Source organism: Ahaetulla prasina, chromosome 10 (genome assembly GCF_028640845.1).
Source record: "Ahaetulla prasina isolate Xishuangbanna chromosome 10, ASM2864084v1, whole genome shotgun sequence".
NCBI classification, from domain to species: Eukaryota; Metazoa; Chordata; class Lepidosauria; order Squamata; family Colubridae; genus Ahaetulla; species Ahaetulla prasina.
This window is the reverse complement of record NC_080548.1, coordinates 6,409,489-6,437,346: the sequence shown is the minus strand read 5'-3', so window position 1 is coordinate 6,437,346 and position 27,858 is coordinate 6,409,489. Positions and strand designations below refer to the sequence as shown.

The 27,858-nt window shown below is 44.7% G+C and overlaps 1 protein-coding gene across 1 annotated transcript in view; it reads right to left on the bottom strand.

Annotated features, from left to right (window-relative positions):
• Positions 1 to 27,858, bottom strand: part of ADGRB2 (adhesion G protein-coupled receptor B2) — a 396,525-nt gene that overhangs the window by 154,232 nt on the left and 214,435 nt on the right. The window contains exons 4-5 of the mRNA XM_058195850.1: positions 26,335 to 26,346; positions 20,950 to 21,102 (exon numbers count right to left, since the gene is read on the bottom strand). Of these exons, the coding sequence (XP_058051833.1) occupies positions 20,950 to 21,102; positions 26,335 to 26,346 (165 nt within the window). The remainder of the gene's footprint in view (positions 1 to 20,949; positions 21,103 to 26,334; positions 26,347 to 27,858) is intronic.

The following is a 27,858-nucleotide window of genomic DNA, read 5'->3' as shown; positions in this document are numbered from 1 at the left end:
GAATACAATGTTGGGAATATGGGAATCAACTGGAGTTAAATGTTAGATTTAAACAAATTAAAAGGATGATGTTTATTTGATGGACATACAAATATGGACTATAAGGTATATTTCCTAATTGACTTTTGATCGCCAAATACATTTTAGAAAGCAAACATGGATTATATTGAAGAATTGATGGTGTAATATCGGAAGTTGGAATATTGCTTATTGTTGAAGAATGGACAGTAAAATTTATGAACTTAGATGGCAACATGGAAATATCATATTTGAAGAACTGCTTATGCAAGATATATACAGGAATGGAGAAGATAGACTGATATTTAAAAATTGGACTGAAAGACTAAAAAGTTAAATAGTTTATGAATGGAAAGACTGTAAATTGTATTGCTACAATCCTTTCTTCGTTTTTATGGAAAAGGGGAGTTAAGGGCTCAGAGAGGGGTGAGAGCTTTTGGATGATTAGTATATTTTAGTTTGTGATTGTTGACATTATACCCTGCATTTGCTCTGGGAAATCTGGGGGGTGGTAGGGAGTGGGGGAAGGAGGGAAGGAGGGAAGGGTGATGGAAGAGGTTAGGGTGGGAGGGATGGGGGAGATGTATGGGGAAAAATTCTGTAAAACTTTTTTAATAAAAAAAAATACAAAAAGATTTGGATAACTGGACTAAATTACCAATACCATTAATTGGCAGAATTTTGACGATAAAAATGAACATAAGTATAGAACCCAAGTTACTATATTTATTCCAAACAGTACCAATAACATTAGGAAATTTTTTTTGAACAACTGAACAAATTAACATCGAAATTCATATAGTCAGGGGAAAAAACGTGGATTAAATTCAAATTACTGCAAGATAGCAGGAAAAAAGGAGGTTTCGGTTTACCAGAATGGGAACTTTACTATCAAGCGGCATCCCTAACATGGCTTAAAGATTGGATACAACTTAAAAACAAGTGGATATTAACTATAGAAGGTCATGACCTCCAACTTGGTTGGCATGGCTTTCTATGGGATGGGAAAAATAAAACACTCACTTATTTTCAGCGTCATAAGGTTAGGAATGCACTATTGAAAATATGGGAAAAGATTAAAAAGAACCTATATATATATATATATATATATATATATATATATATATATATATATATATATATATATATATATATATATATATATATATATACACACACACACACACATACATACATACATACATACATACATATACACATACACATACACATACACATACACATACACATATACATATGTATGTATGTCCCAGTTTGGTTGTCTACAATGGAAGCAATGATACATCCAAATACCACAAACCTAGATAAAATGGTGAGATACCCAGATTTATTAGACACAAAAGGAGAATTAAAATCAGTACAAGATCTGAAAAAACAAGGAATAAATTTGGAATGGTGGCCATATTTACAAATCAAAACTAGATTTAAAAAAGATAAGGAACAATTTGGCATAAACAGGAAAAATTGGAATTAGATAAATTAATATTAGGACCGGGAAGAAAAATGATCACAAATATTTATAATTACTTATTAGGATACAAACTGGAAGAAAAAACAGTAAAGGAAACGATGATAAGTTGGGCAAGGAATTTCTGACATACCATAGAATTGGATAAATGGGAAAAATTGTGGGGAAAAAATGATTAATTGACCATGGCAGTTATCATACAAAGAAAACAGCTATAAAATGTTTTATAGGTGGAATTTAGCACCAGCGAGATTGGCAAAATGGTACCCAAACTGATAGATGCCCCAATGTTGGAGATGTGGTCAAAAACTAGGGACGTACTACCACATATGGTGGATGTGCCCTAAGGTGAGGAAATTTTGGTATAAAATTAAAGGGTGGTTGGAAGAGATTACACTTTAAAGGATGGATTTTAAACTGGAGATATACCTCCTAGGAATGATTGATAGAAAAATGGAAAAAAGTCTGTATTATATTATATTGCATATTCTAACAGCGGCTAGAATCACTCTAGCGCAAATGTGGAAGTCGACCAATACACCATCAGAAGAAATAATAATTTAAAAAATCCTTGAATGCACCGAAATGGACAAATTAACGATGGAGATCAAAGAAAGAGATGACTTGGATTATTACAAAGGGTGGAACAGGTTTTGTATATGGTTAAAAAACAGATATCAAATTAAGAAATAAGAATATAAAGTGAAATTTGATATTAATACACAGGATATAAATGTAAATAATGACCCTGCTTACAAAAAGGTTAATTATGAATATTTAAAAATAATGAGAAGGAGCAAGAAGATAAAAGTTAAGAGTAAAGACAAAGTCAATGCTGAAAGTTGTAAAATTGTATATATCTGTTGTTAGTACTGTAGTTTGATGTAAGTGTATGTGTTTTTATTTTCTTGTTTTCTTTTCTTATTGTGTGTTTGGTTTTAAAAATGTAAAATACTCAATAAAAATTATTTTTAAAAAATTGAGTCTGATCAAATGATGACTCATTTAATGACCACATCGATTCGTGGCTGAAATTCCAGTCCCAACTGTGTCATACATTGAGGGCTACCTATATGCTGTTCCTGTACTTGTTTAGTTACAAGGAGTCCAGGGGATGTCTACAAATATCCTGTCTTTCACTGCACAATATGTCCTCCCCACCTTCAACGATAAAATGCTACTCCAAGGAAGCTACTCCAAGGAAGCTACCCCAAGGAACCTAAAAGAAATTCTCAAACACAATAATAATAAACCCCAGCAACAAAAATGATTAGGGGGCTGGAGAGTAAGACATAGAATGAGACTATTGCCTTACACAATGTAAGCCGCCCTGAGTCTTCGGAGAAGGGCGGGATATAAATGTAAAAAAATAAATAAAATAAAAATAAACATGAAGAACAGTTGCAGGAATTGGGTATGTCTCGGCTAGTGAAAAGAAGGACTGGGGTGTCATGATAGCAGTATTCCAGTATTTGAGATGTTTCCAGAAGGAGGTGGGGGTCAATTTATTTACCAAAGCTCCTATAGGCAGGACAAGAACCAATTGATGGAAACTAATCAAGGAGAGAAGCTACCTAGAACTAAAGAGAAATTGGAACAGGTGAGAACAGTCAACCAGTAGAGGGGCTTGCCTTCAGAAGTTGTGAGTGTCCCATCACTGGAGGTTTTCAAGAAGAGACTAGTCAGCCACTTGGCTGAAATGGTATAGGCTCTTCTGCTTCTGTAGGAAGTTGGACTAGATGACCTCCAAGGTCCCTTCCAACTGTTCTCTTCTCTTCTGCTCTGCTCTATTCTATTTTATATCCACCCCCCCAAAAAAAACCCTGAAGCAGATGAAGCAATGTGATTAAATGAGGAAACTATTGTGGGAAACTCAGCCCAATTCACCTGGCTGGTTGATATAATAATAATAATAATAATAATAATAATAATAATAATAATAATAATAATAATAATAATAATAATAATAATAATAATAATAATAATAATAATAATAATAATAATTTAATTTTTATACCGCCCTTCTCTCGAAGGACTCAGGGCGGTTAACAGCCAGATAAAATAACAATCAAATACAATACAATAAAACCAGAATTAAAAAAACTTATTCAATTTAGCCAATAATTTAAATATAAAATACATAACATCGTAAAACCCCATTAAAAATCCTATTAAAACCCATTTTATGCCAGTCCTGCGCGGAAGAATAAATATGTCTTCAGCTCGCGGCGAAAGGTCCGGAAGTCAGGAAGTTGACGGAGTCCTGGAGGAAGCTCATTCCAGAGGGTAGGTGCCCCCACAGAGAAGGCTCTCCCCCTGGGGGTCGCTAGCCGACATTGTTTGGCTGATGGCACCCTGAGGAGACCCCCCCACGGGAGCGCACCGGTTGGTGGGAGGTAAGTGGTAGCAGAAGGCGGTCCCGTAGCTATCCCGGTTCTAAGCCACGGAGCATTAATCCATTTGTTGACTTTAATCATGAACTCTTCCCAGAGGCTGCTTTATACAACATCCTAATCAACTAAAACAATAACATCAGAACAAAGGTGAAAAGCAGTCAATCCCTGTGTATGTGCAGGCAAAGCTGCTGTTTTTGTTTGCACAGAGCCCTTGTCCACGCTGCCTTCTGGTTCAGTATTTTCCTTTTGAGGCACTAATCTGCTGAAATGTAAGCCAAGGTGTTCTCAGCGTAGTTGAGGTGTCTGCTCACACTCTCGTTTACTGCACCATTGATTTCAATTGACAAAAAACAAGAGAGTGGGGGGAAATATAGAGGTGAGCAATGCAGTGGGAAGAAAGTGGCTTTGAGAACTCCTGTTCCACGCTATCAGGAGGGTTCTCCGCTGGGAAGGGTTATGCAAAGAATTCATAATGAAATCTCAGCAAGACAATAGCTACAGAAAATTTCAGGCGTGCCTCAGCGATAGCTACAGGAGAAGAATTGAATTAAAGCTAGTGCAAGATAAAAGAGGTTCTGCGGAGAATGAAGTCTGGTACAACTCTATTACTGAAGGTCAACAGTGCACCTAAAGTTCTCACTTATCAATTAATGAGCAATAAATATTGGACAAGGTATATGGGGTAGAAATTTAATCTTATCTAAATGGAAGGATGTGTCCTTGATCTTCTGTCTCGCTGTCTCTCTGAGCTTTAAGACTAGAAGCCCAATCTGTAGGAAAACAGATTATTTCAGTAACATGCAGTCCTCAATTTACAGTCACCCTCAGAATCAGGTTTTCTGTTACTAAGCAAAGTGGTTGTTAAGTGAGTTGCACCCAATTTTATCACCTTTTCTTTGCTATAGTTGTTAAGCAAATTATTTCAGATTGATAAGTAAATCATATGGCCGTTAAGTAAATCTGGCTCCTCACCATTGACTTTGCTTGTGGGAAGCCAGCTGCGAAGGTAGCAGATGACAATTAGAGGACCCTGGGATGGTGCAACTGTCCTAAATATATGCTAGCTGTCAATCACCGAAATTTTAATCAGGGTATGCTGCATCAGTCCTAAGAGCAAGGATCAATTGTCACTTTTTTCAGTGTCAATGTAACTTAGAACAGGCTCCAAACGAATGGTTCTGATGAAAGACTATTTCACAAACTGTAAACAAGATTTGATTTTCATTGTGGCAATTTCTTTACTATCTAAAATAGAAGAGGAAAACAGGAATGAAGCAGCGATGTCTCACAACTTGGTTGTGGAAGGAAGTTACATGTTAAACATAGAGAAGGTTTGCACATTATTTAAGAGGACATCCTCTGGCTTTCAGGGGGCTTTGAAGGGGTTTAGAGGCTATAGGTAGCTTACAGGGCCCAACCTGACCCCCTAAGATCTAAAGCTCTCCTAATATTGTCCTTTCCTGGCTGAAAAATCATCCTTAAAGATGGAAAAGGATCAAGACAAGAAGATGGTGAGGTGGCCCCAACAACAGTGATATCAGTTGGTATCAGAATCCATCACTCCTGGTTTTTGTGAGCCAGACTTTATGCCAGTCTTCTCTGCTATAAGAAGCCATGGAGAGGAACTATTTAGAAACTGTTACAACAACAAATAGAGCAGAATTCCCAGGAGAAAAGGTAGTGTTAGGAAGAGGGGAGCAAAAACATGAGCAAACTTGCAAGATTCTATTCATATAGCCTAGTTCAATAAAGCTTAGCTGTAATCTTCTTATGGAGTCTGTTTCCTGAGCTGGACAACCTTGAAGAGCTGATGTTCACATAACCAACAGGAATCATATTGTCTCTCTTTAGAAACCAGGGAGTGTGAAGCCAAGAGTGCTTGCCAGCCTAGGGCAAAGTGAGACTGATCTGAGAGCAGCCTGGCTGGAAATCAGGATAGGGCATAACCCACGGATCTCCTTTTCTCTCTTCTCTCTTTCTCTCCTTCCTTCCTTCCTTCCTCTCAATCATCCAAATCCTTTCCTCCCCCTCCCTCCCTCCCTTCTTTCTTTCTTTCCTTCCTTCCTTTCCTCCCTCCCTCCCTCTTCTTTTCAGTCATCACTAATGCTCTGAACTTTCCTGGAACCCTCAACCCTTATCTGGGTCTGCTTTGGCCTACAAACGTTGACTACTAGCAGGAACTCCATTCCTTTCACACACGGACTGTTTTTATAAGTACAGTTTTCCCTGCTGGATTTCCAGCCGGAAAAGCACCAGATAAGTGACTCAGCCTCAGGGAGCCAGGAATTACCTGTCAGCTGAACAAACTATTCAATGCCAGATAAGACATTTGATACTTAAGTAACAAAGATATCCTATTACTAAGATCTTCAAATGTATACATTCCTTCTTGTAGGCATTCATAAATATACTGAGATAGTTGAATATGTACCTACTTTCTCAATTGGGGGCCATGAGGGATATATAGATTATCCTCAATTTATGACCACAGTTGTGACCAGAATTTCCTTTGCTCAGCAAGGCAATTGTTAAGTAAATTGTGCCCAATTTAAGAACTTTTTTTGGCCACAGACATTAAGCAAATCATGTGATCATTAAGCAAATCTGGCTTTCTCCATAGATTTTGCTTGTCATAAGCTATTCGGGAAGATGGCAGATGGTAATCCCATAACCACGGGATGTTGCAACAATTTTAAATACATGTCGGCTGCAAAGTGCTTGGTTTTAATCACATAACCATGGGGATGCTGCCATGTTTGTTAAATGGAAGGACTGTGTCACGTGTGCTTCCTTTCAAAACTCAAGAAAGAAAACCCCTACTCCATGTATTGCAGAGAAAGGTATCTTTTATTAAGCATGAAGTGATGGCAAGAAAGAATTAGCAAATCCCAAAAAACTCTGCATCTGTTTGCGAGTGCGCGAGGGTGCCCATTCCAGTACAGCTCGAACCTTCCCTGGATCCATTTCCAAACCCTCAGGGGAGATACTGTATCCCAAATAGTCAATTTTTGTTTGATGAAATTCACATTTAGATAGTTTCGTATATAGTTCTGTAGCCAGCAGTTTTTTGAGTACCGCTCTTACTAGTTTCACATGTTCGTCCATAGTCTCCATGTAGATAAGGATATCATCAAGATAAACCAGGACCCCATTAAACAGGTGATCATGGAGCACTTCATTTATTAATTGCATGAACACCGCAGGGGTTCCTTGTAGTCCAAATGGGAGGACTTGAAATTGGAAACAGCCCAGGGGACAATTGAAAGCAGTTTTCCACTCGTCTCCTTCCTTAATGCGCACCCTGTAGTAAGCCCCTCGTAAGTCCAATTTGGTGAAAAATTTCCCCTTTGACAAATGAGCCAGCATATCCTTCATAAGTGGCATAGGATACACATTTTCTACACACACCACGTTCAGATTTCTATAGTCACTATCAGATGAAAGGACCCATCCTTCTTTTCCCGGAACATCACCGGAGCCACTACCCGCAGCCTGGCCGGTTGAATAAATCCTCGCTCCAAATTTTTGTCAATAAAGTTCCGCAATTCTCCTAATTCTTTCTGTGTCATGGGGTAAGCTTTTGGTTTCGGGAGCTTTATCCCCGGAAGGATTTCAATACCACAGTCTGTAGACCTATGAGGCCTTCTCACTAAAGACCTCCCGGAAGTCCCAGTACTCCTTGGGAATTTTTTCCTCCCCCTCCAGCTGCTCTGTCACTGATCCCAGTAGTTGGGTGGATATAGGTGCCTCTCCTTTGGCAACTCTTTTTCCCACCCTCTGCGACTTGGAGAGGAATCGTAGTACCCCCATTTTCCAATTTATTCGTGGGTTCCACTTCCGGAGCCAAGATAGTCCCAGCAAGACAGGCTGGTCCATCCCCAGGGTCATGATAAAGTTCAGGGTTTCTCAGTGGTCTCCTATGAGCATCTCTATTGGTTCTGTTATATAATGGGCAGGGCCCCCTCCTTCCACTGATCCATCTAACTGGCAAAAGGCTATGGGCCAACTTAAGGTTTTTAATTTAAGTTCCATTTTCTCCACCACCTCGGGGCTGATGACACACCTGGTACACCCTGAGTCTAAGAGGGCTAGCATTTCCCCCTGTGTACCTGAGGATGAGACATGTAGTTTAACTGGGATAGTCAGGGGGGCCCCCTTCCAACTCACCAGAAGATCTTCATCAGATTTGGATGCAGACTTGCTGTCTTTGGAAGTAGTTGGAGTCCCCAGCTCCTCCTCGGTGGGAGGAGCAATCTTGGCGACGTCTGCTCCTCTTTTGGCAACCTCTCAGGTCTTGGCTGCTGGCTTCACGGGTCCCTTTCCACCACAAGGGGTCATCTTCGGGACCAGCTTGACCACACAGTCGGCTGCTCTATGGCCCTCCTTTCCACATCTGAAACACGCCGTGCATCTCTGCTTCCCACTTATCGTTGCAGCAGGGCCCTTTGGGGGCCCTTTCTGGGGCTGGGATGGGGTCTGCTTCCAGGCACGGCCACCTAGGATGTGATCCTTGGCCAACTCAATCTCCATCTCCGCTGCCAGGGTAAACCAACCATACAGGGTAGTGGGGGACACTCGCGCCCGGCACAGTGCGTATACATCTCCATTTAGGCCATCTTTGTAATAATCCAATAAAGCCACTTACGACCACCCTCTCATGTGGGGCACCAGATCACGAAACTCTTGGTTGTATTTGGCCACTGGTCTTCTCCCCTGCTTGATGAATTTCATCTGAATCCTGGCCTTCTGCTCAGCCAAAGGGTCCTCAAATCTTGCTCTTAGGGCAGCCATGAAATGGTCATAATGTCTCAGCAGTGGAGAGTTCTCATTGTGTAGGGTCACAAACCAGTCGGCTGCCATTCCTCCCAAAACTTGAGTCACGCCCGCATCAGAAAAATAGTCCTCCCTCCAGTCCTCCATATGATTACACATCAGGGCCAAGATGGCACAAAAGAAAAGCAAGATCTGAATAGTAGGAGTGACTTACACATACATATCCCTCATACATCCCTCCTCCCTCCAAAGGTCAAACAGTCTAGTCCAATCCATTTCTCCTTAGGCTTCACGTGGAGTTCTTCTTCTGGTGGCTTCCGCTTGTCTGGTATGCAGAGTTCATTGGCATAAGCCCCCTTTTGGACTTTGAATAAAACTCCTCCCCCCCATTATGGCAGCCGAAGCAGCTTTAAAGGCACATTACTCCATTCCCAATACTTAACACTAAAGAAAACAATATAACAATTAACTAAGCAGTAAAACAATTAACTAAATAATAAAACAATTAAAGTAGCATGCGGAGGCTGACAGACTGGTTGACAGTCACTATTTTCAGTGCCCCTGTAACTTGGAACAAGTCAAGGTCTACTGAAGTCAATCAACCCTCCCATTTTCCAGAAAGGAAACTGGGACGGTTGGTTCCTCAGGCACTTTTTTAGATTTCCAAGATTCTTCCAATCTACTATTTCATTTTTTTGTCAGGATAGATGGAAAATGTTTTGAGCAAAGCACCAATAGCAAAATCAGGCATATCTCGCTTAACTGCTTTGGTAGCTCACTTTTCACTTTGCTAGTGAAAATTCTGGCCACAATTGTGCTCATATGACAAGGACTATCTATATAAGTGTTAGAAGAAATATCCATCTGGGTTCAGTTCCAAGTGGGGACAAAGACACTGGAAACATGGAGGCTGCTTGGAAAGATGGTTTAATGGTGGTCAGGATCACATGGCTTGAGATCCTGAACAGAAAAGGGCTGAGATCCTGTGTGCTCCCTGGCTTTATGCTTTTTCTGAGCTTTGAACTTTCTGGGGCACAGGAAGAGTACCCTGATTGGCTGTCAGACTCCCAGGGGGTGGGAGTCTTAGCTAGCCTTGTAGGTTGTCTCTCAAGCTTGCCTGAGCCTTGCCATGTGGTGAGTTTCAGTTGCTAGATGGGTTCTATTATGATGCAGATGATGGCCCATTGACAAAGGTGGGGGGTGGCAGGAAGTTGCAGGGAGCTGCTTTGTCTTTAAAACATGTTTCTCCATTTCTCATCCAGGGAAATATATTCTGCCTTTTTAAATATTTTCTAAAATATTTCATTCTTCTAGGAGGTGGGTGGGTGCTAAATTCCTACATAAGGATTCAAGGATTCACCTTTTAACTCCTTACCTGGTAAAACTTCTGGGAAATTCTGATCTATACATATATACATATACATATGTGTGTGTGTGTGTGTGTGTGTGTGTGTGTGTGTGTGTGTACATAAACACACACACACACACACACACACACACACTATAAATATAAATATAAAAATTAGGCAGACTTTGATTATCCACCGATGCTTTCACCACCAGTTGTAACATTTTATATTGTTTTGTTTTTAATGTACTTTTTGTTTGCAATTCAGGACAGTGCCCGTAATAAAAATATTCATTCATTCATTCAAGCACCATTTACATTGTCTGAGGAGCTGATGTGGCTCAGAATATTCTTGGAAACAAAGACGGTGCTGGAGTTTGGCACTTGTTTCTGGAGCAATCCAATTTTCTCATTTATCTTTCATTAAAAGAACCTTTGAAAAAAGCTCAGCATGGCAGAGGGATCACGAGGCAGAAATTGGTTGGCACTTGCTGCGGAGCCCAGATGGACAAAGCAAGATCAGAATTTAGAATACCAGCATCTTATCCAAACAGACAGCAAAGCAAAGTTTGCTTTAAGTTAAAAATGCAATAAATACCAATAGTTCTGGAGATTGGGAAGGAGGTGAAAGAGAATGAGATGGGGAACAAATGAGTACTCATTTCAAAAGATCTAAGTCCCAGAGCTCACTGTAACATCATTGCAAAAAAGGCATTAAGAGTTGTCAATCTTATTTTATGAAGCTTTCTCTCTGGTAATGCTATACTTCAAATTAGGGCAGGGGTCGGCAGCCTTAAACACTCAAAGAGCCACTTGGACCCGTTTCCTACAGAAAAAAAACACACCGGGAGCCACAAAACCTGGGTGGGCATGACCAACTCAATGTCACCCATTCCAATCCAGTCACATGACCACCTAGCCACAAAACTGTTTTCTATGTCTCTCTCCCCCTCTCCCTATCTCCCCCTCTCTTCTCTTCTCTCACCCCCCTCTATGTATCACTCTGTATGTCTCTCTCCCTCTCTCTCTCTCTCTCTCTCTCTCTGTGTGTGTGTGTGTGTGTGTGTGTGTCCCCTCCCTTTGGGCGACCGTCCTCCTCCTCCTCTCTGCCTCTCGTAACTCCCCGGGCAGCTGTGGCTGAGCCAGGAGCATTCGCACGCGCAGGCAAGACCCTCCTCAAGCAAGTGTCAAAGTTCAGGAAAGGTGCACACGGGGTGGGCAGTGGCTCACTGAAGGAGAGTCTCTCTGCGCATGCGCACATTCCCAGCTCAGCCACAGCTGGCCAGGGGGTTACAAGAGGAGTGGGGAGGAGAGTGCAGGAGCGGAGCTGCCCTGTACCTGCCTTCACGCCACATTTACGCATAAGGCAGCCTTCGATTCCTGCTATTTCAGGCTGGAGTCTAAAAAAAAATAAGAGGGGCAGGGTGAACCAGTGATGGGACAGGGAGCCACGGCAGAGGGCCCAAACAGCTGCTTGTGGCTCTGGAGCCACAGGTTGCCCACCCCTGAGCTAGGGCATACAAAACCTTTGCCAGACCTATCCTTGAATACTGCTCACCTGCCTGGAACCCACACTGTATTTCAGACATCAATACATTAGAGAGGGTCCAGAGATATTTTACTAGAAGAGTACTTAAATCCTCCACTCGCAATAAAATTCCCTATACCACCAGGCTTGAAATTTTAGGCCTTGATAACCTTGAACTACGCCGTCTACGTTCCAACCTAAGCTTAGTTCATAAGATTATTTACCAAAATGCCCTACCTGTAAATGAGAACTTTAACTTCAACCGCCTCTGGTGGCTCAGCAGTCTAAGTCTGTCTGTTATTAACACAGCTGCTTGCAATTACTGCAAGTTCAAGTCCCACCAGGCCCAAGGTTGACTCAGCCTTCCGTCCTTTATAAGGTAGGTAAAATGAGGACCCAGATTGTTGAGGGCAATAAAGTTGACTTTGTATATAATATACAAATGGATGAAGACTATTGCTTAACACAATGTAAGCCACCTTGAGTCTTCGGAGAAGGGCGGGATATAAATTCAAATTAAAAAAAAAATAACACAAGGACTATCAATAGATTCGCTCTAATCTTGATTGTAGGAAATATGACTTCTGCAATAGAGAAGTAAATGTCTGGAACACTCTACCTGATCCAGTTGTTAGTCTCTCTAACCCCCATACGTTTTACCTTAAACTGTTTACCATGGACCTTTCAAGTAAGGGAGCTTGCATAAGCGCACCAGCATACATACCATCCCTGTCCTAGTGTTCCCATTTATCTGTACTCATTTTATGTGTTTATGGCTATGTTTTGCTTAAAATTTCCTATTATTTGTGCCAAAAAAATTTCATTTGTCCATGTCTATGTCTATACTGTTACTTGTTTCCTTGTACTGATAGATAGATAGATAGATAGATAGATAGATAGATAGATAGATAGATAGATAGATAGATAGACAGACAGACAGACAGACAGACAGACAGACAGACAGACAGACAGACAGACAGACAGACAGACAGACAGACAGACAGACTTCTTGTCTGTCACTTAGCAGGCCCTGGACTTATAAGATGAAGAGTGGAAAATGCCTTAATGAAATAGCACAGATTAGAAACATGCTTATCATTAAGAGTCCTTGGGATTATTATTTCATTAATCCTCCATTGTAACCACAGGTCACGGCCTGTAATCAGACCTATTGACTGCCTTCTATGTGTGAACAAGATCTGAACTAGCAGAGGAAAGGGGAGACAAAGGAGAGGCTGAATGGAGAAGTGATTTATGATAGAGCGTGTTCTGGAGCTAGACCAAAGCAAGCACAAAGCTATGTCAGAATGGGAACCAAGACATGGGCTTTATCAGTGGTAGGATTCAAAACTTTTTACTACCGGTTCTGTGGGTGTGGCTTGGTGGGCATGGCATGGTTTGGTGGGTGTGGCTTGGTGGCGTGGCAGGGGAAGGACACTGTAAAATCTCCATTCCCTCCCCACTCCAGGGGAAGCTTACTGCAAAATCTCCCATTTCCTCCCGATCAGCTGGGACTTGGGTAGTGGAGAATAGATGGGGGCATGGCCAGTAAGAGATGGTTCTCCGAACTACTCAAAATTTCCGCTACCGGTTCTCCAGAACTGGTCAGAACCTGCTTCAGGGCTTTATGGACAATCTCTTGCTTCAAGGGGACTTAATACAAAGGTACGAGTATGACTTATTTATTTATTCATCACATTTCTACACCACCCATCTCATGTAAGTGACTGAGAGATTTACAGTAAAAAAAATATAATGTAAAAGTAAAAAGAAAATATATAGAATTTTAAATGTTATGGTTAAAATATTAAAAGGTAAAGAGGTTTTTTAAAAAAGGTAGAGAAACATTCTGAAGACTTAAGCCATCCACAAGGCTACATATCACCCTTCAGCCCCCACGCCAATAGGTCTTAAAGCTCTTTCTGAAAGTCAGGAGAATAGGGACCTGCTTCACTTCACCTCTACAGCTAAGGGTAGGGGCAATGACAGAGAAGACTTTATCTTCCTGGATCCCACTGCCAAGGCTGAACCCAGCAGTGAAATCCAACTTTTTTTACTACCGGTTCTAAGGGCGTGGCTTGGTGGGCATGGCCAAGGAAAGGATACTGCAAAATCTCCATTCCCATCTCACTCTAGGGGAAGGATGCTGCAAAATCTCCATTCCCACTCCACTCCAAGGGAAGGATACTGCAAAATCCCCACTCCCACCCCAGTTTGGAACCAGCCAGAGGTAGTATTTGCTGGTTTTCCAAACTACTCAAAATTTCCACTACCGGTTCTCTGAACTGCTCAAAATTTCCACTACCAGTTCTTCAAAACCTGTCAGAACCCGCTGGATTTCATCCCTGGCTGAACCACTTTTGAAATGTTTACGTCTTATCGCTATTCAACTTGCCAAAGAAGTGGGGGAAGGGAAAGGGAGAAAGAATGTATACATGCCAGAGATGGACCGTGAGAGTCAAGAACCCACCAGGGCCACTGACAGAAAAGCAAACAGTTCTCAAAACAAAAGAACAATTCATAACTGTACATTGCGACTAACCAAGGTGGGGGAGAAAGAAAGCTATTAACTATGCATACAATGCACAGGAAAACCCAGAGTTGGTTTTGATTCTTCAGTACCAAAATGGCATCTCCAATTAAGTTTTGCTTTTGGGAGTTCAGACAGTTGACACCTGCAAGTTGAAGTTTTTTAACCAGCAGGATCCATAACATGGTCTACCTGCCTGACCAGGTGGGATGGAACAATGTAATTGAGAGAAGATGGTTCCTCAGTTAACCTGGTCCTATGTCACGAGCGGCTTTAAGGCCATAACCGATACTTTCGGGTGCGCTTCAAGATTTTGGTTACCACCTTTAAAGCGCTCCATGGCTTAGGACCCGGGTACTTACGGGACTGCCTGCTGTTACCCTATGCCTCCCACCGACCCGTACGCTCTCATAGAGAGGGTCTCCTCAGGGTGCCGTCCGCCAAACAGTGTCGGCTGGCGGCCCCCAGGGGTAGGGCCTTCTCTGTGGGAGCATCGACGCTCTGGAATGAACTCCCCCCTGGCCTACGTCAAGTGCCTGATCTTCAGACCTTCCGTCGTGAGCTAAAAACATACTTATTTACTCAAGCGGGACTGGCATAATAGTTTGATTTTAAATTGGGGTTTTATTAATATTCTTAAATATTTTAAATTTAAATTTTAATTATTAGCCGTTTTTGTAATTTTGCTATGTTTTAATTTGTTTTAATTGTACATATCTTGTACTTTATTTCTGGCTGTACACCACCCTGAGTCCTTCGGGAGAAGGGTGGTATAAAAATTTAATAAATAATAATAATAATAATAATACTTTGAATTGGACCTGGAAGCAAAGTAGCACTCAGTGCAACTTGTGTATCAGAGGAGTTACAGTTAGTTCTCAACTTAGGATCACAACTGAGCCCAAAATTTATGTTGCTAAGTGACATGTTGGTTAAGTGAGTTTTTCCCCATTTTACAAATTTTTCTTGCTGCAGTTTTTAAATGAATGACTGCAGTTGTTGACTTAGTACCTCGGATGTTAAATGAATCTGGCTTTCCCCTTGTTTTGGCTGACCAGAAGGTAGCAAAGGGGATCACATGACCCTGGGACACTGCAACCGTCATAAATATGAACCAGTTTCCAAATGTCTGCATTTTAATCACATGACCACAGGGATGCTGCAATGGTTGTGACTGTGAAAAACAGCCACAAGTCACTTTTTACAGTGCCGTTATAACTTTGAACAGTCACTAAATGAACTATTGTAAGTTGAGGACCAGCTGTATGAGCACAACCCTAAGGTTAACTGCGCATGTCCAAGATGGCGGCCGCACCGCTGAACAGCTGATGCGGCAACGGGCCTATTTCGGGCCAGACCGGGTGGGGGGGGGTCTTTTTGACAGCTTGGACCCCCCGCCCGGGTAGATGAGAGTGCGGTGAGTTGGAGGATGGGCAAACTGAGGCGGGGCGTCTCCGGGTTCCCTTAGGAGGAGTCCCGGAGCGCCCTCCCTCCGGCGGTGCGGCCGACGATGATGGCGGCGGCGGCGGCGGCGGCCTGGCCTGGGCTCTTTCCCCGGCAGCGGTAGTGTCGGTGGCGGCGGCGGGCCTTTTCCAGCAGCGGCAGCGGTCCGGCCTTCTCCAGGCCGGGTGGCAGCGGCCTGGCTGGGCGGCAGCGGCCCGGCTTTTCCAGTGGCGGCAGCGGCGGTGGCGGCCGGTTTTTTTCCGGCGGTTCTCCGGCGGCGGTGGTCGGCAGCCTGGCTTGGCCCTGCTTCGGGAGGGGCCTAGAGCCTTTCTCCCCTTTGTCCCCCCTCGTCTGCGGTGCCAGTGGTGTGAGCAGCCTGGCCTTTTCCAACAGTGGCGGCGGCGGTGGCGGCGGTTTTCGGCGGTTCTCCGGCGGCGGTGGCGGCCTGGCCTGGAGGCTCTTTCCCCCCGGCAGCGGTAGTGTCGGTGGCGGCGGTGGCGGCGGCCTGGTTGGACCGGCTTGGCCAGGGCCTAGCCTGTTGGTGGTTGACTGGGTCCGGCGAACTGTGGCATGACCCAGCAAACCCGGCGGGTGAGTGGCCTATTCCAGCTAGAGGCCTGGCTTAGTGGCCACGAAGAGGCCCGATGGTCGCCTTCTTTGTCATCTTGAAGGTTGTCCACGGGTCCAGGGGACGCCCTCGCTACCATCTAGAGGACGTCTATGGACCGTCTATGGGGGCTTTTTGAGTCCTTTGCCCCCCCCCGGACTTTTGGAGAGAGATGCCTCGTCGGTGGAGCAGCTTGGCCCATTAGGCGCGTGTTTCGGCCTCTTTGTCAACTTGAAGGACGATCACGGGCCATGTAGGCACCTTTTTACCATCTTTGAGGATGCCCATGGGCTGGCTGCAAGGGGATCTTCTGAAGACCTGTGGTTCCCAGCTGGGGGAATTGAGGATGGTCCTGGACAATCCTAGCTTGTCTATTGTAGGACTGTATCCTTCTCCCCCGCCCATAGACCACCCCTCGGGACTGGAGATGAGGGTTGGAGCTCTGACTGAATCATGGCGGTTTGTTCATCTACCGCCCAAGACCTATATCCGTCTGTCTTCTACTCGGAATTACTGGTGCGTCAATTTCCATCTTGACAGGTCCAGGATGGGTCTGTTTGCGGACTTTTATCATGCGGACATTTACAGCGGCTGACCTTCTTGCCCTGCGAGATTCCCTCTCTCATGGTCTGGCCCCACATTATCGAGGCCCATCTTGAGGACGGGTTTGGAACCCGAGAGATGGCATGCCAAAATAGGAGACTCAGGGATTTTAATTAATTATTTTAATAGGGTTTTAAGGGAATTTTAATGGGAATTTTAAGGGAGGTGGGAACTGACGGGTCTGGGTTGGAGGGAGGTAGTGTCGGGTGGGGTGGGAGGTTAGGGTGGGTGAGGGGTAGCCCGTCGGGAGGAAACCAGTTCCAGCGCATGCTCGTGGCGACTATCAAATGGGTTCGGAGGTTATGGAAGTGTGTTCCTTTGTGTGAGGTGAGTCTATTTGCACGGTAAGTGGGAGGGGCAGATATGGCGGAAGGGGATCGTATCGACATAGGGGTCACGCGTTCGATGTATGCAGGCGATCGCGTGCCCGATCTGACTTCTCCCGTTCCCGGATGGTCAAGACCCTCAGAGCCTGGGCCTTCGTCTGATGTTATGCAACGCACGGTCCGTGGCCAATAAGGCCCCCTAATACATGATCTGATTCAGGGGTGCAGCGGATATTATAGGCGTTACGGAGACCTGGTTGGGCACTGAAGGGGTGTGCCCTGGTGAGATGTGCCCACGGGTTTCCGTGCATTCCATCAGCCGAGGCCCAGGGTAGGGGTGGAGGGTGGCGGTTGCTATTAAAGAGAGTCTAGAGCCGAGGAGACCACTGTACCTCAGATTGCGGGTGTGAATCCCTCTTTGTGAGGTGGGGTCATAGATGTCAGATGGGCTTGCTGGTGGCGTACCTGGCTCCTTGCTGCGTGACAGCTGCCCTGCCCGAGCTCCTGGAGGTGCTTGCCGGGGTGGCAGTGGAGACCCCAGACTTTTAGTCATGGGGACTTTAACTGCCATCTGCCGGCTCGTCATCGACAGTAGCTCGGGAGTTCTTGGCCTCCATGACGGCCTTGGACCTGACTCAAGTAGTGGATGGCCCCACTCACATCGGGGAGGCACACTGGACCTGATTTTGTCTCTGGTCAGTGGTTGAGAGATCTGGACTTAAAGGAAATAGTCATTGAACCTTTGTCATGGTCAGATCACTCTCTCCTTCGCCTGGACTTTCTGACCGCTACCCAACACCGCGGGAGGCGGAACCATTACGTGGTACCGTCCCAGGCGCCTGATGGACCCAGAGAGGTTTCGGACGGAGCTTGGGCCACTTCCTGAGGTCTGGCTCACGGCACGGCAGAGGAACTAGCTGCAGCCTGGGAGCGGGCTGCGGCTGGGGCTTTAGACCGTGTCGTGCCTTTGCGACCTCTGACCCGGCGCAGATCCCAACCGGCTCCTTGGTTCTCCGAGGAGCTGAGGGGATGAAACGCCGGAGAAGGCGCCTAGAGAGTTCCTGGAGGTCCAGCCGTTCAGAGGCTGATCGGACACTAGTTAGATCCTATACTAGGACCTACCTAGTGGCACTGAGGAAGCGAGGCGTTCCTCGCCTCCTCCCTCATTGCGTCGACAGATAACCGCCCAGCTGCCCTGTTTGGGTGACCCGCTCCCTCCTTCACCAGGGGCGGGATGACCCGATGCAGGGGCGTGCTGAGGAGTTTAACGGTTATCTATCGATAAAATCGTTCAGCTTAGGGACGGTCTGGACCAAAATTGTGGCGATTCAGGCGGGGTATCTGAGGCGGTCTTGGTGATGTTGTTTGGGATGAGTTTGACCCTGTGACTCCGAGGACATGGACAGGTTGCTGGGTAGATTGAATGCCACCACGTGTTTACTGGACCCGTGCCCCTCCTGGCTGGTGCTGGCCACTCAGGAGGTGACACGAGGCTGGCTCAGGGGATTACAGTGCTTCCTTGTTGGAGGAGTCTTTCCGGCCGCCTTGAAAGAGGCGGTGGTGAAACCCCTCCTCAAGAAGCCTTCCCTGGACCCGGCTGTTTTAGGTAATTATCGTCCGGTCTCAACCTTAAGGCTTGGCGAAGGTTGTAGAAATATGGTGGCATATCAGTTTCCCCTGCACCTGGAGGAAACTGTCTATCTGGACCCGTTCAGTCCGGCTTCCGACCGGTTACAGCACTGAGACGGCTTTGGTCGCGTTGGTGGATGATCTCTGGAGGGCCAGGGATGAGGGTTATTCCTCTGCCCTGGTCCTATTACACCTCTCAGCGGCTTTTGATACCATCGACCATGGTATCCTGCTGCGCCGGTTGGAGGGATTGGGAGTGGGAGGCACCGTTTATCGGTGGTTCTCCTCCTATCTCTCCGACTGGTCGCAGACGGTGTTGACGGGGGGGCAGAGGTCGGCCCCGGGGCGCCTCACTTGTGGGGGGCCGCGGGGTCGATCTCTCGCCTTCTGTTCAACATCTATATGAAGCCGCTGGGTGAGATCATCAGTGGCTTGGTGTGAGGTACCAGCTGTCGCTGATGACACCCAGCTGTACTTTTCCACACCGGGCCACCCCAATGAAGCTATCAAGTGCTGTCCCGGTGTTTGGAAGCCGTCTGGTCTGGATGGGGAGAAACAGGCTCAAGCTCAATCCTCCAAGACGGAGTGGCTGTGGATGCCGGCATCCCGGTACAGTCAGCTGAGTCCGCGGCTGACTGTCGGGAGCGAGTCATTGGCCCGATGGAGAGGTGCGCAATTTGGGCGTTCTCCTGGATGCACGGCTGTCTTTTGAAGATCATTTGACGGCCGTCTCCAGGAGAGCTTTCCACCAGGTTCGCCTGGTGCGCCAGTTCGCCCTTTCTGAACCGGGATGCCTTGTGCCCAGTCCCTCACGCCCTTGTGACGTCTCGTCTGGACTACTGCAATGCTCTCTACATGGGGCTCCCCTTGAAGGGCATCCGGAGGCTGCAGTTGGTCCAGAATGCAGCTGCGCGGGTGATAGAGGGAGCCCCTCGTGGCTCCTGAGTGACACCTATCCTGCGCAGGCTGCACTGGCTACCTGTGGCCTTCGGGTGCGCTTCAAGGTGTTGGTGAGCGTCTTTAAAGCGCTCCATGGCATAGGGCGGGTTACTTACGGGACCGCCTGCTGCTACCGAATACCTCTCACCGACCGTGCGCTCTCACAGAGAGGGACTCCTCAGGGTGCCGTCGGTAGCGACAGTGTCGTCTGGCGACACCCAGGGAAGGGCCTTCTCTGTGGGGCTCCCGCCCTCTGGAGCGAACTCCCCAGGACTTCGTCAACTTCCGGACCTCCGAATCTTTCGCCGCGAGCTCAAAACTTACTTATTTATCTGCGCTGGACTGGGTTAGTTTTTTAAGTTATGGGTTTTTAATGGGTTTTATCTCCAAATTTTAATTGTGGCCAATTTAAATAAGTTTTTTACTAGTATTTTAATTGTATTTATAATGTATTGTGCATTTTTTACTTGGCTGTGAACCGCCTTGAGTCCTTCGGGAGAAGGGCGGTATACAAATTTAAATAATAATAATAATAATAAAAAGGACACCCAAGACTGTCCATGCAGTCTGTGCCATCTGCAACTTCTGGATACTCTTCAAGAGTAGCCCCATGATCAAATTGCAATACAGGTAGTCCTCAACTTATGACCACAATTGAGCCCAGCATTTATGTTGGCAAGTGAGTTTTGCCCCATTTTGCAACCATCTTTACCACAGTTGTTAAGTGAATCACTGCACTAGTTAAGTTAGTAACATGGTTCTTAAATGAATCTGGCTTCCCCCTTGATTTTGCTTGTCAGAAGGTTGCAAAAGGGAATCACATGACCCCCGGATACTGTGACGGTCATAAATATGAACCAGTTGTCAAGCATCTGAATGTAAATCACATGACCATGGGGATGCTGCAATGGTCGTAAATGTGAAAAATGGTTGTTAAGTAATCACACTGTCATTAAACAAATCCAGATTCCCACACTGACTTTGCTAGTCAGACTGCCAAGCAAAGATTGCAAATGGGAGACGTGACCCTGGGATGCTGCACCTTTTGTAAACATATGCCGGTTGCCAAGGGCCTGAAATTTGATCATGTGACTCTGGGGGTGCTTCAACAGTCATAAGAGCGAGAACAGGTCATAAGTCACTTTTTTCTGTGCTGTTGTAACTTTCTGTGCTGTTGTAACGGTCATTAAATGAATGGTTTATAAGTGAAGAACTGCTTGAACCATGGTCAACAGACAACAGACAAATCCATGAAGGAAAGAAGCAGCAAGAAGGCAAAGAGAAGGAAGAAAATCCACTTTCTGTTTTCTCTTTACTTACCTGGGCAAATGGCAGTGTTGTTGCATGTCCTGGTCTCTCGCAGCAAGCCACTACACAGAGTCCCATAGGGTGAGGAGACACAGGAACGTGTTCGTACCTGAGTGCCCTGCCCACAGGTAAGGGAACAGACACTCCATTGGGACCACTCTTCTGCTGCTGGATCTCCTGGGGAGAGAGAGAGACATATATGTCCATGCACACCAAAAGAAAGTTAAAAATGGATATGAAAGTTAAACCCTGGTGGCAAAGTGCAGTTTTGCAGGCAAACTCTGTCCACAGCCTGGAGGTTGATCTTGACGTGGTTTAAGGTTGACTCAGCCTTCCATTCTTCCAAGGTCTGTAAAATGAGGACCCAGATTGTTGGGGGCAATATGCAAATAATGCTTCTACATTGTAAACCACCCAGAGAGTGCTACAAAGCACTATGAGGTGCTATATAAGCTAAAAATGCTATTGCTATCGCTAAAACCCAACTACACACAATTTTTTAAAAAGATACTACCAAAAGTCAAAGAAACACTCCCTAACAGCCAACACATAGATACAGTAGGCATGAAACAGCATCAGAGAAACAATACCCTAATCAAGGAACATTCAAGGAAGCCATACTCTTAACAAGACTGGAACTACTTATTGATTGATGAAAATGTGTATGGCCATCTAACTATGTCAGTGACTCTGGGCAACTTATGAAGATTAAAAACCTAATATAAAATGATAGAAAGCAATAACCCCTCTGGTGACAACATTCAATCAGATAAGCCACTTGATGGGTTCCATCCCACTCTGGGTTCTCCAGACCAGTTGACAAAACCAGTGTCAAGATTCGAACTTCGCTTTTGCTGTTGCAACCATCACCACTTCTCAGCTTGTCAATGAACTGGGGGAGAGAAGGGGGAGATGGAATGAAGGCTTCAGACATCAAAAAGATGAGTGTGAGAGCCAAGGACAGTCCAGCAGGTGTTTTCTAAAGCCAAATACTTTTTCTCATAACAAGCTGAACTAATAAGGGGAAGGAGAATTCTATATTTTAATTGTGTGGGTTTGTGTTGGAATTAGCTAGATCTGGCTTTGCCTTAATTAGTGCCAAAATGATGTATTCAACAAAGTTTTGCTTTCAGAGACTGGATCATCTCACTACTGCTTGCCTGGTTGGGTTCATCAATCGGAACATTGACATCGAGGTCTTCAGGCCTTTGCTAAAGAGTGTCAAAGTGGAAGCCTATCATATTTCTGCAGAGGTGATATTTCACAGAGAGAGAGCCACCTCAGAGAAGGCCCTTCTTCTAGCATTCCTTGACTCCCTGCTCTGGTAGCTTAGGTAGATGTAACCAGAAGGCGGCAATTCTTCGAATAACCTGATTGCAAGCCACGTAGGGCTTCAAAGGTGACAATCAGCACCTTGAGCTGGAACCTGAAGCAAATCAGAAGCCAACGGAGCTCCTACAGGAGAGATGACACATGTGCACACCTAGGCCTGCACAAAACCATATGGGCCGCTGCTTTTTGAACCAACTGAAATGTTTATGAATGGTGGGAAATGGAAGGATTTATATTCCTTAGCAGTCATCTGGTTATTAGTCTGATCAGCAGTCATCCATTCCCCACCAATCAGTCAAAACTGAAGAAGCTTCTTGGATGAACCAGGCCATTCTCTTTCTTCCAACTCAGCTACTCTATTAGATTGTTTGTGTGTGTAGATGTGTTTTGTGTGTGTGTGGAAATAAGTGATGAACCCTCTATATCCTGCCTTTGAACTATCAAAGGGAAAGGCATAAAAATGCTATTATTAAAGAAAAGTAAACATATTTTAAAAAATTAATTTCCTTCTCCCTAAAATATGCATTTTAAATATACTTTGATCTATTGTTGGAGCTAGGAATTTTGTCAGACCAAGTGTGTAAATAGCAAAAGACTTTGGGCAATTAAAGATTGATTCACAGGCAGTCAGTTCCATTTACACTAGAATTTGCAGAAATTGCTTTAAATCAGAGATTCTTAAGATAAAACTCCACTTACACTTTGGTTCTGGAATGTTTATTGAGCAGACTGAGCAAGTTTGGACTAAAATGTTAGCTTTTAATAATCCTCATATATGAAAAATTGGAACCAAGCCTTTGTGGCTGAAAGCAAACAGGTCTGCACAGGTGAACATAAAAGAAATTGATTGGTCATTGTGGACACAATCCTGTATCATGTGAACTCCAACACTTCGCTTTAGAAATTCCACTGAGATGACAAGGTTTTTGGTAGTTCCAAAATGGCTTTGAGGTAGATAGAAGGATAGATGGACAGACAGATAAACAGACAGATATTGTATGTAGATAGATAGATATAGTCCTTGACTTACAATCCTTCGTTTAGCAGCTGTTAACGTTACAATGGTACAGAAAAAAAAATGACAACCTCACAATTACAAATGACACAGCTTCCCCTGGTCATGTGATCAAAATTCAGGCACTTTGCAATTGGCACATATTTACAACACTCAAGCCTCACTGGGCTGTGTCATTACCACTTGTGACCTTCCCAGCCAGTTTCTGTCAGTGGGGGAAGCTGGATTTGCTTCATGACTACATTAGTCATTTAACAACTGCAGTGATTTGCTTAATTGTTTTAAAGAGGAGGTTTTAAAATCAGGCATGACTCATTTAACAACTGGCTGTCTGAACAATGGAAATTCTGCTCCCAGTTGTAAGTCTAGTGCAAGTTGTAAGTCCCAGACTACTTATAGGAGAAAGAGAGAGAAAGAGGGAGAGGGAGAAAAGGAGAGAGAGGGAAGGAGGGAGAGAGAGAGAGAGAAAGGGAGGGAGGGAGGGGGAGAGAGGGAAAAGGAGATTGAGAGACAGAGAGATCTCCCTGGAATGAAATCAAGGTGAAAATTATGCTTCGTTGGTTACATTTCATATGGTAGTTTTCTATGTGCAGATTCTTTTCATTTTACCATTTTTTTAAACAGAGGAAAGTATAAAACAGTGTTATAACACAAACTGGTAAAATCTAGAATTCTACCACTACATCCTCCTTTCTGCTAAACGAACAGCCAGCCACAAGCAATGAGAAGCAGAAACAACCCCATAGAAGTAACTAGGAAAGGTCTGGTTTCATGCAATAGGCTTAAACACCCGTTGGCTTGCTTTGTAGGGGCATGCATGGGAGGGGGGGGGAGGTGTCAATCAAGATGGTGGTTGTGACAATATTAAAACTCTGTCTTTTGTTTGTCTTAAGAATAAGGCTTATAAAAAAAGGGGTGAGGTTTATATCATGTGGCTACAAGCACCATTTTGTTTTACCCTGCCTCTTCAAGAGCAGTGTATGCTATGCATTCAGCCAACATGGCTTTTATCAAGGTTTATGGCTCGGCAGCTTTATTACAGTCTTTTATTATGCTTTCTCTTGGCAGGGGTACCAGTGGATATCATCTTCACACAGTGGCTGAATTCATACAAGACAGTAAATTCTGCAAATGGAAAAAGAAAAGCCAAGATTTTCGTCCACATAATATAATCTACATGAACTAATATACCAGGGATGAGCAACTATGGTCCCTTTATGACCTGTGGACTGCAACTCCCAGAATTCCTGAGCCAGCATGGCATGGCTCAGGAATTCTGGGAGTTGAAATCCACAGGTCGTAAAGAGACCATAGTTGCCCCCTCCCCCTGCATTAAGCCATATTTCTAGTAGAATGATGGCTAACCTTTTTGCCATCGTGTACCAAAAGCAGGGGGAGCATGGGGGGATCATGAGCATGTCTGCTCCACCTCCCTGCGCTCCCCAGCATTTGGCAAATGATGGCATGGTGGGCCCGGTAGGCCTGTTTTTCACCCTCCCGGGCTCCAGAGGCTTTCTTGGAGCCTGGGAAGGGCAAAAACCACCTTCCCCACCCTCCCAAAGGTCCCCTGGAGGCCAGAAACAGCCTGTTTGCTGACTTCTGGTGGGACTGGAAGGCCCGTTTTTCACTCTCCCCAGGCTCCAGAGCCATTCTAGGCTCCTAGAAAGGCTCTGGAGCCTGGGGAGGGTGAAAACAATATTCCCCACCTCTCCAGAGGCCCCCTGGAGGCCGGAAACAGCCTGTTTCCCAACTTCCGGTGGGCCCAGAAGGGCCAAAAATCAGCTGGCCAGGGAGCATATGTGCACTGGTGCTGAGCTAGAGCAATGCTTGCATGCCCACCAATATGGCTCCCCGTGCCACCTATGGCACGCGTGCCATAGGTTTGCCATCACGGTTCTAGTATAATGTAATGACCTGGATTTCTCAAAGTACAGAACCTATGGCCGAATTCCCAAAACATTTTTTTTTTATTTTAACAAATCTATCACAAAGTGGGATCCCACCCCTTTGGATTTGAGTGTGTGTAGCTTTTCCAAGGACAGCAGCACCAGATCTTGCTAACTCACCTCTCAAAATGAAAAAAAAAAGTTTCTTTTGCAGATATTTTTCAACTGGCCTGAGGCAGAACAATGTTTTCAACCTCCTGCCTGCGTCTGAGAATAATAACCAGAATCACAAGGGTATTTACCCAATGAGATATAAGTAGTCCTCGAGTTATGACTGTAATGCTGCCTGTGATCATAAAACAAGTCATCATGCAACCAATTCTGTTTTATGACCTTTCTTTGTGTGTGGTTGTTAAGTGACCACCAGGGTCATAAGTGTCCACAGGAGATGGTATTTGACTTCCAGAAGAAGAGGGAGGAACCTGCTCCACTTTATATTGAGGGGGCTGTGTAGAGAGAGTTTCCTCCTTTAAATCCCTGGGAGTCCATCTCAGCGAAGACCTCACCTGGAAAAACAACACAATCCAGGTGACCAGGAAGGCCCAACAGAGACTCCCTTTCCTTACAGTCTTGTGTAAAAACAGGGTGGAACAACAACTGATGACCTCCTTTTCCACAATAGAAAGCGTCCTCACTCATTGCATCACAGTATGGCATGCCGGCTTGGCAGCCGTGGATAGAAAAACATTACAAAGAGTGGTGAACACAGCACAAAACATTGTGGACTGTCCCCTGATACCACTAGACGAGGTTGCTAGGGCTTGCTGCCTTAGAAGAGTGAGGAAATCCTCAGGGATGACTCTTACCCTGGTCATCACTTCTTTACCCCACTACCATCAGGAAGGAAGCATAACCAGCCGCACAAACAGGCTAAAGAACAGTTTTTATCTGTGGGCTGTTAGACTCCTGAATGAGAAATAACATCATAACTACGTAATATGATGGACTTGCAGGGCCGGCGCAACATGTAACATGTTCACACTGGTGCAACAGGACTGGGTGTTTTGTTAATATAATTTATTGGGTTAGGGATTTTCTGTCTTCACTGTGAGTTGTATTGTGTAGGGGGGGTGCATCGAGGAAGCTCAACCAATCTCATTGTACATATGTTGTGCACTGACAATAAAGTATAATAATAATAATGATTAATAATAACCGGGGTTGTTAAGTGAACTAATGGTTCACTATGAGGCCAGTTTTGCCAAAATCCATTTTCTGCCAGTTTTTGGCAAAGCCATCGTAAAACAAGGTCATGTGACCTTGGGGTGTTGCAAATAGCCCTAAATGTGATTCAGTTGCCAAGCAACTGAAGTCAGGTGACCATGAGGGGGGGCAACCATCAGGATTTCAAATTTGGATTTTAAGCAACCTCCAGATAGGTCTGCAGAACCTTAAACAGTCACTTAGTGGCTGGTCATAAATTGAGGGCTACCTGTATGTTTCCCCTCAGAATAGTATCTATGTTTATCACTACCACCTCCATTACTTTCTTAAGAAACCATGAAGAAATTCACTCAGATCTGTGGTGGCACAGTGGTTAGAATGCAGTATTGCAGGCTAATTCTGGTGACTGCCAACAGTTCAATCCTGACCAGCTCAGGGTTGACTCAGGCTTCCATCTTTCCAAATGAGGACCCAGATGGTTGGGGATAATATGCTGACTATGTAAACCACTTAGAGAAGGCATTAAAGCACTGTAAAGCAGTATATAAGTCTAAGTGCTGTTGCTATTTCTATAGTTTACTTTATGATGAAGATTTGAATTGGGTGGCCACAGTTTGCATTCCAACCAGCATTTAAGGGTTGCACTTTGATTCAGTGCATCTGTCTCACCACCTCAACTGATTACTTCACCTCACTGAAGAGACCTTCTGGTGGTGCAGAGCAGGTCCAGCGGTGCCATTTGCCAAAGGAGTGTGGCCTCACAACCCTGAAGTTTTGGAAGTGCTTCCAAACTTCACAGAAGAAAAGTAGTTCCTGGAATTTTTGACACACACCTGCAACTTATCTTATCCAATACTGCCTGAACTTGCTGTGCTGTATATCATTCTGAGGATCAGTACTGCAGACACCGCTATTGCCTGTTGGCTCAAATTGGATTTTTTCTTTTTAAATTTACATTTTACAAGTGGCAAAAAGGCATTTGGGGTATTAATTTATTGGAAAGGTCACACATTTAGTGTGATGCTAAATGCATTTTGGCACTAAGTAGAGAGCTTTTAAAGAATGCAAACAGAACAGTCATGGGACAAAGACACCCAGGGAGAGTCTAAAGTACTCTACTCTGCAGTCATAAAAACAATTCGTATTCTCCCAATACATTCAATGGTTCTGTTGTCTGAAAATTATGGATTTTGTGGAATCTTTGGTGCTCTCCAAGCTTGGCTATTTGCCTAAAGATGCTTCATTCTTCACTAGATAACATCATCAGTGCACTCCACCTACCTACTTTTTACCTGGTTGGGTAATGAAACATCTGCAAGCAAACCTCCAAGCTCAGAGAGCAACAACGACTCCACAATTCAACCCTGAGTTATAAATATCCTCTGCTATTGATATTGTAGATTTTGTAGTCCAATAAAGGGCAATGAATTGAGAAAGGCTAATACAGTAGTCCTTGACTTATGA